The sequence below is a fragment of the Mesoplodon bidens genome (assembly GCF_964165515.1).
Source record: "Mesoplodon bidens genome assembly, chromosome: 1".
Lineage (NCBI taxonomy): Eukaryota > Metazoa > Chordata > Mammalia > Artiodactyla > Ziphiidae > Mesoplodon > Mesoplodon bidens.
Genome location: NC_138176.1, coordinates 136,499,921 through 136,512,154, shown reverse-complemented (window position 1 = coordinate 136,512,154; position 12,234 = coordinate 136,499,921). Strand labels below are relative to the sequence as shown.

The following is a 12,234-nucleotide window of genomic DNA, read 5'->3' as shown; positions in this document are numbered from 1 at the left end:
AGGGAAGCCCTATTATTTATATTTCTTAATTGCTTTCTAAATATATTTCTTTGCACTAGGTTCTAGGTAAATTTTCTAATTCTTTTCACTATATCTAATCTACAGTTCATCCCATGTATTGTAAAAAAAAAATTTGATGACTGTATTTTTAATTTCCAATTTTTCTGATTAACTCCCTTTCATATGCATCTGTTCTTGTTTCATTTAACAATTCCTGTTCTTTCTAATGGTTGTTATTCCTTCCATCTATCTAGACCAGTGGTTCTCAACCAGGAGTGATTTATCCTCCCAAGGGACAGCTGGCAATGTCTGGAGAGATTTTTGGTTGTCACAACTTGGGGGATGCTACTGGCATCTAGTGGGTAGAAGCCAAGAATGTTATTAAACATTCTACAATACACAGGACAAGCCCTCTAAAACAAAGAATTATTCAGCCCAAAATGTCAAAAGTGTCAATGTCGAGAAATTTCGATCTAGATCACCTTACACATATTCATTTTAAAGGCTTCATCAGACTCTTTCATTTCATCTAGAGAGAATTCATGTTTTGATGTTTTACTTTGTTGGCTATTAGCCAACATTAGCATCAGATTTCTTCATTGTTTTTGGTTTGTAAGCGCACTTTCAGTGAAAGGTTATTTTTTTTCTCTCTGCTTCTGGCTCTCCATCACCCCAGTTATCAGTTTTGAGAGTGGCCCCAACAGGATTGCCCCACAATTCATAAAACAACTTATTAAAGCACGTGGGAAAATAGACAAGGCACACACAGTGAAAACGGTTAGAGCAATATATGAATGGGTATAAAGTATTCACAACCCACAGAGCAGTTAGGTGATACCCAAAGATTAGGTACATTTTCAGAATGGAAGTCCTACTTGGGAGAGTAGTAAATAGAAAGGAGGAAATGAGCTCCTCTCTGATCATCTAGAAGTTTTCACGTGAGAAATGGAATTCTAGGATTTGACCATGTGTTTTCTATATATGAGCAGTTGATTTAAATGTAATTTCATTCACAAATGTTTACTGTGGTCGGTGCCAGAGAAACTAGCTGAGTAAAATAATCTTGACTCAAGGAATTCAAAATTGGAGGAGGCAGGGAGAGACATATAAACAAATAATTACATTTTGACGGGATGAGTTATAACTCACTGGATCACAACATAGTGATATTATACTCATCATAATGGGATGAATATAATATAAGGGTCTACACATCGGGGACATGGGTGTGGGTGGTTCTCAGGGAAAGTTGCACAGACAACTGGCTATTTAAGCTGGAGTTTACGTGGTGAGTAGGCGTCCCCTTAGCGGGTGCAGGCTAATCCGCAGCAGGGACCAGGGTTGGGCAGGGTTTTAACGCCGCGTCCAGAAGGTTAAGGCACACGACGGAGAGGATGACACCGTCTCTGGCGCCCGCTGAGGTTCGAGGTTCGCCGGCCGCTAGGGGGTGCCGCGGCCTCGCGCCGTGCGGGCCGTTGCGTTTCCGGGCCGGGCCTAGCGCCGCCATCGCTGTCGGGCGCGTCCCCGCCGCGCCCGGCGAAACGAGTGCCGCTCCCGTTACCGAGGCAACCGCGGCGCCTCCTCCGCGCCGGCCCAGATAGTCTCTCCGCGCCATTTTCAAACTGTCCTGGAGCCGGAACCGGTGTCTGTGGCGGAAGGAGCCAGCAAGGGAGGCGAGGCGCGAGGGAGAATGCGACCGCAGGCGGAGGGAGCAGCGGCCGGGGCTGCGAGTGAGCGCGGCGCGGGGTGGGAGGGCCGGGCTGGGCGGTGCCTCCGCCTCCCGGGCGGTCCCGGCGGGCCGGGCCGGGGCGCTGCCGGGAGGGAGGCCGCGCGGCCTCGGGAGGAAGTGGGGCCCGGGCGGGCTGGCGGACGGGGCGCGGAGACTCCCCGCCGCCCCGCTGCTGACACCCCTTCCCTTCAACACCCGGCTGCGGAGCTGTGGCCCGGAGGTCGGCCTGGGGCCGCGGGAGCCCCCTGTTTCCTCCTACCCCTCTCGCCGCGAGCGTCTGTGCGGCCCCCGCGGACCCGCCTCCTACTGACTGATGGGTTGATTTAAAAGTTAAAATGCTCTTTTCGTATAAGAATCATACAGGCTCTTTGTAAAAACAAAAGTGCCCAAAAGCGTAGGACGAGAGTCTTTTATTAACCCTTGTCCGGCACCTTAGTAAACATCCCCTCTTGCTTCCACTCTCTGAAATGAGTGAGGATTCCCGAGGTAAACTCAGTTAAGGTTGGTTTTGGGGTTTGTTTTGTTTTTTGTTTTTGGCCCCTGTGCATATGTACGCACAGGATATTTTTGTAAAAATAAGATGTACTGGCTTTCAGACGTCAACCCCCCAGAGTTAAGCAAGTGGCTGGTTCTAAACACGTATGCGTGGAGGACCTCCCAACCTTACCTTTTATGTAGTTTTGCTAGCAGTTTTCAGTATAGCCACAGTGTTTGGATAATGGAGATTGGGGTGGTGGTGGAGGACAGCAGCCTATGGGTGGGGAAGGCCTAATACGTGTTTTTTGTCCTTGTTGGGAGGATTTTAATCTTTTTCATCTGTCCTGTGTGTGGATGATTTTTTGATTCATATTCATATTCTCCCTCTCTCTCAGAAGGATGTGAGGAAGTATTATTTCTGGGTAACCAAAGTGGGTACCAGACAAAATGGAGACACGTTTGAATGTTGAGGCCCTACTAGTTCTTGATTTGACAGGTGCATTTCTGATGTCTCCAGGACTTTTTCTAGAGCACCCTGCATCAGTCAGGTCCCTCTTGTGGAAGGAACCTAGAAAGAACCTAGTATAGAATGGGGACGCCATTCAAAGAAAAGGCTAGCAAGAGTGTGGAGAAGGAAAGATTTGTAGAAAGGAGTAATCAAGGAGAGGTACTAATTTAGGAGTGATTTGGTAAGTTGAGGCAGCATAGTACAGAAACCAGAGTGCTGGATCAGGACCCAGGGGACCTGAATGCCCACCTACTTCGTGGCCTTGTGGTTTGGGAAAATAGTTACTCTCTATTTTTTTATTTATTGGCTGCCCTGGATCTTCATTGCTGCGCGCGGGCTTTCTCTAGTTGCGGAGCGGGGGCTGCTCTTTGTTGTGGTGCGTGGGCTTCTCTTGTTGCGGAGCACGAGCTCTAGGTGCACGGGCTCAGTAGTTGTGGCTCGTAGGCTCAGTAGTTGTGGTGCGCGGGCTTCATTGCTCTGCGTCATGTGGGATCTTCCCGGACTGGGGCTCGAACGTGTGTGGCAGGCGGATTCTTAACCACTGCGCCACCAGGGAAGTCCCAAAAGTTACTCTCTTGAGGCAGCCTTACCTCATCTTTGAACAGGGAGGGTGTCCTTCACCCTGTCTCCCTCACAGGGTAGTTGTGAGGATCAAATTTTGCATGTATTCATATACTTGCATGTTTTATAAATTGTGAACAGTAGAGATGTAAAACAAAGTTTTTATTTGGTTTAGAAATATGAGTATTAGGACCATATTTACCTGGCCAAGTTAGAAAAGAGCACATTTTTCTAAAGAAGTGATCTTTGGATGACTCCATTTTAGGGCAGGTTGATAGATAATATATTCATAAATATTTAAAAAGACAAGGATAAAAACATGTACAGAGATACTTATGCGTTTGTGTCTTTTTTTTTCCTAATCTAAGTAAAATTTACATGGTGAAATGCACAGATCTTAAGTGTGCTGTTTGAAAAGCTTTGATAAATGTATACACTGGTCCAACACAATATTTACATTACCCCAGAAAGTTCCCTTGTAACCCTACCAGTCAGGCTCCACCCGCACCCCCATAGCCCTAGGCCACTGCTGTTCTAATTTCTGTGCATATAGTTTAATTTTGCCTGTTCTTGAACTTCATATAAATGGAATCATACAGTATATGTATCTTATGTAACTTACCGTTCCTCTATTGATGGATAAATAGGTTGTTTCCGGTTTGGGGCTATTATGAATAAAGCTGCTTCAAATATTCTTGTAGAGTCTCTTTGTAGATGCTTATTTTCATTTCCTTGAGTAAATACCTTGGAATAGAATTAGAGAGTCATAGGATAGAAGTATGTTTAACTTTATAAGAAGCTACCAGACTTTTTCCACAGAGATTTTACACTCCTATCAGCAATGTGAAGATTCCTGTTACTCCAAGTCCTTGACGACATTTGGTATTGTACCTTTAATTTTAGCCATTCTAGTATGGGCATAATTGTATCTCATTATGGTTTCAATTTCCCTGATGTCTAATGGTATTAAGCAACTTTTCATATGATTATTCCCATTCAGGTATCTTTTGCAAATCTTAGCCCATTTTCTTATTGGGTTGTCTTTATTATTGAATTGTAAGAGTTCTTTCTGTATCCCATATACAAATCCTTTGTTAGATATTATGAATATTTTTCTCCTACTCTTTTGTTTTTGTTTGTCATATAAAAGGGCATATTTTGATGAGCAGACTTTTTAATTTAAAGAAATCCAATTTATCAAGTTTTTCCTTTGTATTTAGTGCTGTTAAAAGAGGCTTTTCTAAGTATTCTCTGCCTGTCTCAGGCTTGGGAAATTTTTTTTTTTTCCTAGAAGCTTTATTGTTTTAACTTTTTTTAAAAAAAATATTTATTTATTTTTGGCTGCATTGGGTCTTCGTTGCTGCGCACGGGCTTCCTCTAGTTGCAGCAAGTGGGGGCTACTCTTCGTTGTGGTGCGCGGGCTTCTCGTTGCGGTGGTTTCTCTTTGTTGCAAAGCACGGGCTCTAGGCGTACAGGCTTCAGTAGTTGTGGCGCGTGGGCTCAGTAGTTGTGGCACAGGGGTTTAGTTGCTCCGCGGCATGTGGGATCTTCCTGGACCAGGGCTCGAACCCATGGGCCCTGCATTGGCAGACGGATTCTTAACGACTGCACCACCAGGGAAGTCCCTGTTTTAACTTTTCCGTGTAGGTTTATGAGGAGATGTTTATTTTAATGCAGCAACATGAATATCATAAACATTGGATTTAAATCAATCTAAATATTCCAGAAGACTGCCTACCTGAAAAGAAACAAAGAATAATTGCTTCATATTAAAAGATTCTTTTCTTCTTAATGTGAAACAATAATAATAGCTGATAATAGAATGACGATGTTTCATTCTTTTCTTTTAGGATTTTAATTTTTGGAAATGAATAAAACTAGTTTGGAAGACAAGATGACTACAGCTGCAGAAAGAAAATATATTAATATTAGGAAAAGATTGGATCAGTTGGGATACCGCCAGACTCTGACAGTGGAGTGTTTACCTTTGGTAGAAAAACTTTTCAGGTAAAGATGAAAATACAGTTCTAAACCTGTGTGATCCTTAATCCCATTTATCTAGTTTCTGATTGAACTTTATCCTTCAGTAGAGAAGTGGGTAGATATTTTTAAACTCCTTAAGTCATCTGAAGTTTCTCTATTCTTCTTAGATTCTACTCTGCTGTCATCAATTCAGGGCCTCCACATTGCAAAACTCTAGGGTCACCATTCACACTATACTATTCAGAGTGAATGTTTCTGCAGGTTTTGTCTGTGAGTAAAAGTACAATTTTTAATGTGATTTTCTGATCTGGTTGGGAGTTGTGTAACTGCTTTATTCACTGGTCTTTATTTTTTTATTGAAATATAGTTGACATTATGTTAGTCACTGGTCTCTAATTACTATTACATTTATAATGTTTCTCTAATGTGGTTGACCATGACTTTAGCTGTTACTGTTACTTTAACTGTTACTTTAACTGAAAGAGTCTTTGTGATTTTTGTTCTTTTCCGCATGAATTCTATTACTGTGATTTGAGACTAGAGCAGTGAAGTGGCCTAGGAAGCTTTTGCAGTAGGACTATAAGTGATGATGATGGAAAGGAGAGAATGGATGAAAGATACATTATGGTCTTTAGCATGGCCTGCAGAATCCTTCGTGATCTAGTACTAGATCGTCAATTCGGAGTTATAGGGTAGAAGTATATTTAACTTTTCAGGAAACTGACAAACTTTTTCCACAGTAATTTTATACTCGTACACCTTCATCTCCCATGTCTTAACCACCTGAAGCTCCTAAACATGTGTTCACTTTCTCCCTTGGTCTCTCCATATGCTATTCTATCTGCCTATAAAGTCCCTTTCTCCTCTCCCTGCCTTGCCCTTATGTTCAGTTAGCCATATGGCCTGCAGGACTCTGTCTCATCTGCTGCATGTTACTAGCTATTATCATCGTTGGAAACTTGTTTTATCTTCCCGATAGAATGCAAACTCCATGAGACTAGAGACTGACTTTATAACTGGCATACCTAGAACAGGCTGAACACATTGTTGGCACTGAAATATTTGTTGAGGTTATCACATAGTATTATAACTTTTGACAACTTGTTAGTAGCATATAAGATCTGTGACAGTGGGTTCTTTACCATGTCTCCTGCTCAGTAAATGTTGATGGAGTGAATATTCCACTGGTCTGTGTTCTTAGAGGTCGGGAACTGACTCATTATTTGTTGCGTCCCTGACACAGCATATAGCAGGCATTCAGTAAATGTTTGCTGAATGAACAAATAAGTTTCACAGATTCCACAGGATCAGGTGACTAATTAGACATGGGGGGGGTGAGTTAGAGGGGAGATTCAAAGATGATTCTGCCTGTGTGTATATGTTTCATAACTTTTAATTACTCCTGTTTTGGGACTTCACTCGTGGCTCAGTGGTTAAGGATCCGCCTGCCAATGCAGGGGACACAGGTTCGATCCCTGGTCTGGGAAGATCCCACATGCCGCGGAGTGACTGAGCCCGCGGGCCTTAGCTACTGAGCCCACCCTCTAGAGCCCGCGGGCCATAACTGCTGAGCCCACGTGCCACAACTACTGAAGCCCACGTGCCTAGGGCCCGTGCACCACAACAAAGAGTAGCCCCTGCTCGCCGCAACTAGTGAAAGCCTGTGCACAGCAACGAAGACCCAATGCAGCCAAAAATAAAATAAATTTATATTAAAAAAAATCTTTAATCCTGTCTTGAGAAATTTTTGAGTACTTCCTGGTACCTTGAAAGACTCCTAGTGTTTGTTTTTGTTTGTTTGTTTTTAGATTTGAGCTCACTTAACATTTATTTTAAATCTTTTTACAAATATGTTTTTAGTTATTAAAAGTTAATGGAATGTTTCCTTGTATTTACATTTTCTGTTCTTGAATATTAGTGATCTAGTTCATACAACAGAAAGTCTTCGGAAATCAAAATTATCTTCTGTGAAAGCTGAAGAAGAAAGTGCCAATTCTGACTTTGTATTGGAACCTTATAAACTTGAAAATGCAAGATTGAATAAGGAAAATAATGAATTATACCTGGAATTAATGAAACTGAGAGAACAATCAGGCCAACACATTAAAGGTAAAATTTTGTGATTTTTAAAATGCAATATTTTTGCCCTTTTCATTTTATATGTAAGAAAGCCTAGTCCACCTTTAAAACTGTTGATTAGAAAATGTGATAGTCATCCTATTGACACCTCTTGAAATATCGTAGGGTGTGTTGAAGAGTTTCCAAGAAGGAAAGTAAATTTGCATTCCATAACTGTATTCATTTTTACTTTATGTGGATTAAATTTTTAGAATTAAAATTGCTGTAGAGGGCCCTCCCTGGTGGCACAGTGGTTAAGAATCCACTTGCCAATACAGGGGACATGGGTTTGAGCCCTGGTCCGGGAAGATCCCACATGCCACAGAGCAACTAAGCCCGTGGACCACAACTACTGAGCCTGTGCTCTAGAGCCCGTGAGCCACAACTACCGAGCCCATATGCCACAACTACTGAAGCCCACGTGCCACAACTGCTGAAGCCTCTGTGCCTAGAGTCCATGCTGTGCAACAAGAGAAGCCCGCACACCACAACAAAGAGTAGCCCCCGCTCGCTGCAACTAGAGAAAAGCCCGCACGCAGCAACAGAGACCCAGTGCAGCCATAAATAAATAAATAAATAAGTTAATTTTTTTTTTTAATTGCTGTAGAAAATATTAAATGCTGGTACTGAAGAAGTGTTCTTGAAATAACTTTTGTTTTTCTCTTACTGAGAGAGAGCCATGTATCTGTCGTTCTGATTCTTTAATATCCCGTCTTTGATCTGGAAGGTAGAATTAGAATGGTTTCAAAGGTACTGGGCAAAGGGTAATTATATGGCTAACTTATTATAAAATCTTCTTATATTCAAAGGAAGCCCTGTCTGATACCTGGCATGAATTCATACTCCCTTAGCTTCATATTCAATTTACTGGATCAAAAGCCATGATTTATATTAGGCTCATACCACAGAAGAAAAATATAATTCCTTTTTGTGCTTAGTGACTTATTTGCAGTTTCTTAACAGTGGTAGAAAAGGTATAGCCTTTCTAACAAAGCATACATGAGAATCAGGTGGAGCCTTTCAATTTACTATGACTTTTTGTATTTTGTGAAATGGAAGAATTTCTAGATTGTAAAATACTCTTTGAATCTTCTTCATTTTAAGAGTTGAAAACCACATTGAAAAAGTGTGCACGTGAAACAGCTGATCTGAAATTTCTAAATAATCAATATGTTCATAAACTCAAACTTTTGGAGAAAGAGAGTAAAGCTAAAAATGAAAAAATTCAACAACTTCAAGAAAAGAATTGGCAAGCTATAGTACAAACTCCAGGTGAGTCTGTTCCCTCTCAAAACCAATTGTACGCATGTAATATTTTAAAGATATTAGAACTGTTGACTGAAATGGGACTTTGGATTTTCATGCTTAGACTTTAGTATTTGAAAAGATGTACTTGGCTAGTCACAAAAACTTTTAAATTTATTTCTGAAGATCCAGCTTATATTCTATACATGTGCTTAGAAATTTATGTAATAATAACTTCTTAGATACAAGTAGTCTGGCTTCAGTGCCCAGAGTTTTATTTCCTTAATCATTAATTTAAATTCTTTTTTCTATTATTTTTATCATTATTATTATTTCAGTTATAAAAGTAATTCATACTCATTAAAGAATTTGGAAATGATGTACTTTCTTATTTCTTAGTTTATTTTACTCTTTTTTAGCTTTATGCTCAGTAGTTCTGAAGCAAGAAAAAAGAAATGTTGGGGTATATGCAGAGTTGGTGGTTGTCTGGGCATAAAGTCAGTGGAACAATCTCCAGTACTAGTAACCAGATCATTGAGATGTCTAAACCATGGGATTAAGATTATGGAAGTAAGTGAGGTGTAGGAAAGTGCTGAATTATGAGACTAGGTAGAGACTGAAGTAATTTGGTCAGAATGAAGATTGCCATCAGAAGAGAGTTGAAGAGCTGGGCACTGGCCTAGTTCTAACCAGTGACAAAGTCCAGGCGTAATCCTGTTATTGTGTGCCTATAGCTGAGTGAAGAGGAGACTCATGAGAGTTGAGGAATTGTGAACCGAGGGGTCAGGGTCGGGGAGGAATCAGTGGGACTTGAAATGGCAGGAAATGAGATGGAGAGGGAGGACCATGAGCCAAAGGCAGAAAAGATGGAGAAATGTGGGAGAAGATCTCAGAAGTACCTAGAAGATTAAGAGAACAAAAAAGAGGATAGATTTTCTGAGAAAAGAGTGGGACAGATTCAAGAGAGATTTAGGAGGTGTAACCTCTAAAATTTAGTGACTGAATGTTGTAGACTTGGGAAGTAGAGGAATTCCTAAATTTCTGTTTGAAGGGAATGAGTGGGTGGATGATGGTAGTATTTCTTAAGATAGAGAATGTGGAAAGCAGAACAGGAGTCCACCCTCCACAAAGGGTGTGTTGAGTATGTTATACCTACAGGACATTCACACTGAGATTTCTAGTATACAGTGGGATATGTAGATCTGTTCTCAGCAGTATGATCCCAGATGGAGATTCACATTTGGGAATCATTGGAATATCATGAGAATTGAAGCTCTGAATGTGGTAGGAATTATCTAATAAGATTATGTAGACTGGAAAGAGAGAACCAAAGACAGACCCTAGGAAAATGGGCATTTAAGGCACAGGTGGAAGAAGAGGGTCTTTGAAAGAAACTGAGGAGCAACCAAGGAGGAAAACCAGGAGATAAGGGGAGAAGAAAATGGTTTACCTGTTCAGGTGTGTATACAAGCAGGTCATTTAAATACTTTTGACCCAGTTTCTTCATCCTCAAAACAAAAGATTAGGAGTATAAAAAATTTGTTAGGATTCTAATGAAGACAAAGTTGAGAGTTATGTTTGTTCTTTGTGAGGGTCAATTAGTTTTTCAAGTACATGTCTAATCTTGGCCAGATACTGGAAGAGGTAAATTATCCATGTGGCTTGGACCAAGGCAGGATATATCTAACCATAAAAATAAATTACTCCTGCTGGTTTTAAGGATAATTGAGACAATTTACTAATTAAGAAATTATACTAATTCAGGGTATACATTCCGCTATATACTAATTTTGCTTCTTAAAGTTTCAGTTATCTTCTCCTTTGGCATTGCTTAATAAGCATGTTTATTTTAGTTATCACTACCTTAAGCTCCTCGTTTGACAGTTTTCTGCTGCTGATTTCTTGAGCTCATAATAGCGAATACCACAAGGCACACTCAACTTTTAATCTTGCCAAAGTCTGGTCCTCATCTCCTGGAGGAACAGATTAAATCTGGGCATATGTACCAAGCATGCAGAAAATAGAGCTTGTTTTATAACCATATCTTGTTGAGGTTTTCAGGAATGCATTGTTTAAAGATCAGGTGGGTATTTATATATAAGGGAGAAAACATTTTATCAGTATGTAATATGAGCTAGAGACACACTTTATAACTAAAAGGCTAACCTTATGAAATATTTAATTCTAAGACAGTGTTTTGTTTTGTTTTACATTTTTTTGAAATACACATTTGCTTTTTTTAGGTGGCAAGAAAAGAAGTATTGCTTTCAGGCGCCAGCGTATGCAAATTGACGAACCAGTCCCTCCCTCTGAAGTCAGTTCTTATCCAGTTCCTCAGCCAGATGACCCTTACATTGCAGACCTCCTGCAAGTGGCTGATAACAGGTGCATTAAATAATTCTTTGTTGGCTTTAGTTAATTGATCACTTGGTTCGCCTTCAGTTTCTTCATAGTAGGGCTTCTGTCTTCTTAACTAGCATATCTCTGGTGCCTAGCACAGAACTTTGCACAAGCACTCAGTAAATGCTTTCTGAGTGTATTCTGAATATAGAAGGTTTTTACTTGTTTTGAAACTTTTGATTTCAAAGAGATCATATATCTGATGTTTCTGTCCATATTTGATTTAAAACAATTTAGTGCCATCTAGAGCCTATTTCAGTAGAGTTGCTTTGACATTTAGTTTCATCACCCAGTAAATCTTTTACAGACTCTTTATTACTTCAGATTTTTGTCAAATACCAGTAGACATGAGTAGACTTGTAACTGGCTTTGAAATTCTGCTTCATGATTCTCTAGCTCTATATGTTGATATTTCCTTAAATTGGAATCAGATATAAATTGTTTTAATTAAAACTTCATTAAGCTCTCTGGAAAAGGCACTATGTAACTGTTCTGGGGATGTAAAGATGAATAAGGTGGTGTTGCAGCTTTTTAGAAGCTTATAACCCAGTATAATAAAGATGAGACAAGAGAAATACACAAAATGCCATTAAGAAAATTGTAAGAGGTACAGAGGAGTGAGAGCACTAGTGACAGCCTCTGTGGTCTTAGCTGCAGAAACAGTTTAAAATACAGAACACACTAGTGGAAATGGTTAGTGCAGTTAGCTTTTTACTTTGTAGGTTATGCAGAGAATATGGGGGAGTTTTCTACTTTATTAATCACAATATAGCAAAAAAAAAAAAGACATTGATTGAGGGACTAATTAGGATCTTTTAGCTCAGTTCTTCTCACACAGTATTATGTACCTGTATTTATATAGTTATCTGACCTTACCCATGAAATATCTTGTGTTTTGTTTTTCTGGTACAGTTACAATCTGGGACTTAGACAATGTGTTAGTATTATGCAAGAAGTTTTTGGGGGCTACATGTGTTATCATTCTCTGTCTTTTTCTTTCACCTTAACTTCTTCTTCATTCCTCTTTTCTATCAAACCATCATAGGTAGCATTAGTCTCTTGATTATCTTGTTTGTTTTAATTTGCATGTGCACATTTAACTGTATTCAGAGTCATTTGTGCATATATAAGTGTGGTTGCATACATACTCCTCTCCTACACCTAGATTAGTAGGAAATGTTGGTTCCAGTGATGGCAGGGACGAGCAGTGTTT

The 12,234-nt window shown here is 40.1% G+C and overlaps 1 protein-coding gene across 8 annotated transcripts in view; it reads left to right on the top strand.

The window, feature by feature from the left end:
* Nucleotides 1–1,501: 1,501 nt before the first annotated feature.
* Nucleotides 1,502–12,234, top strand: part of CEP135 (centrosomal protein 135) — an 86,940-nt gene continuing 76,207 nt past the window's right edge. For 6 of the 8 annotated variants that reach the window (XM_081224035.1, XM_081224033.1, XM_081224030.1 and 3 more), the window contains exons 1-5: nucleotides 1,503–1,730; nucleotides 5,126–5,282; nucleotides 7,177–7,367; nucleotides 8,481–8,648; nucleotides 10,865–11,006. In XM_081224035.1, coding sequence (XP_081080161.1) covers nucleotides 5,143–5,282; nucleotides 7,177–7,367; nucleotides 8,481–8,648; nucleotides 10,865–11,006 — 641 coding nt within the window. In that variant the 5' untranslated portion in view covers nucleotides 1,503–1,730; nucleotides 5,126–5,142. Of the gene's footprint in view, nucleotides 1,731–2,072; nucleotides 2,231–5,125; nucleotides 5,283–7,176; nucleotides 7,368–8,480; nucleotides 8,649–10,864; nucleotides 11,007–12,234 lie in introns of those variants that run through there. The other 2 variants (XM_081224037.1, XM_081224036.1) reach the window with 2 other exon arrangements.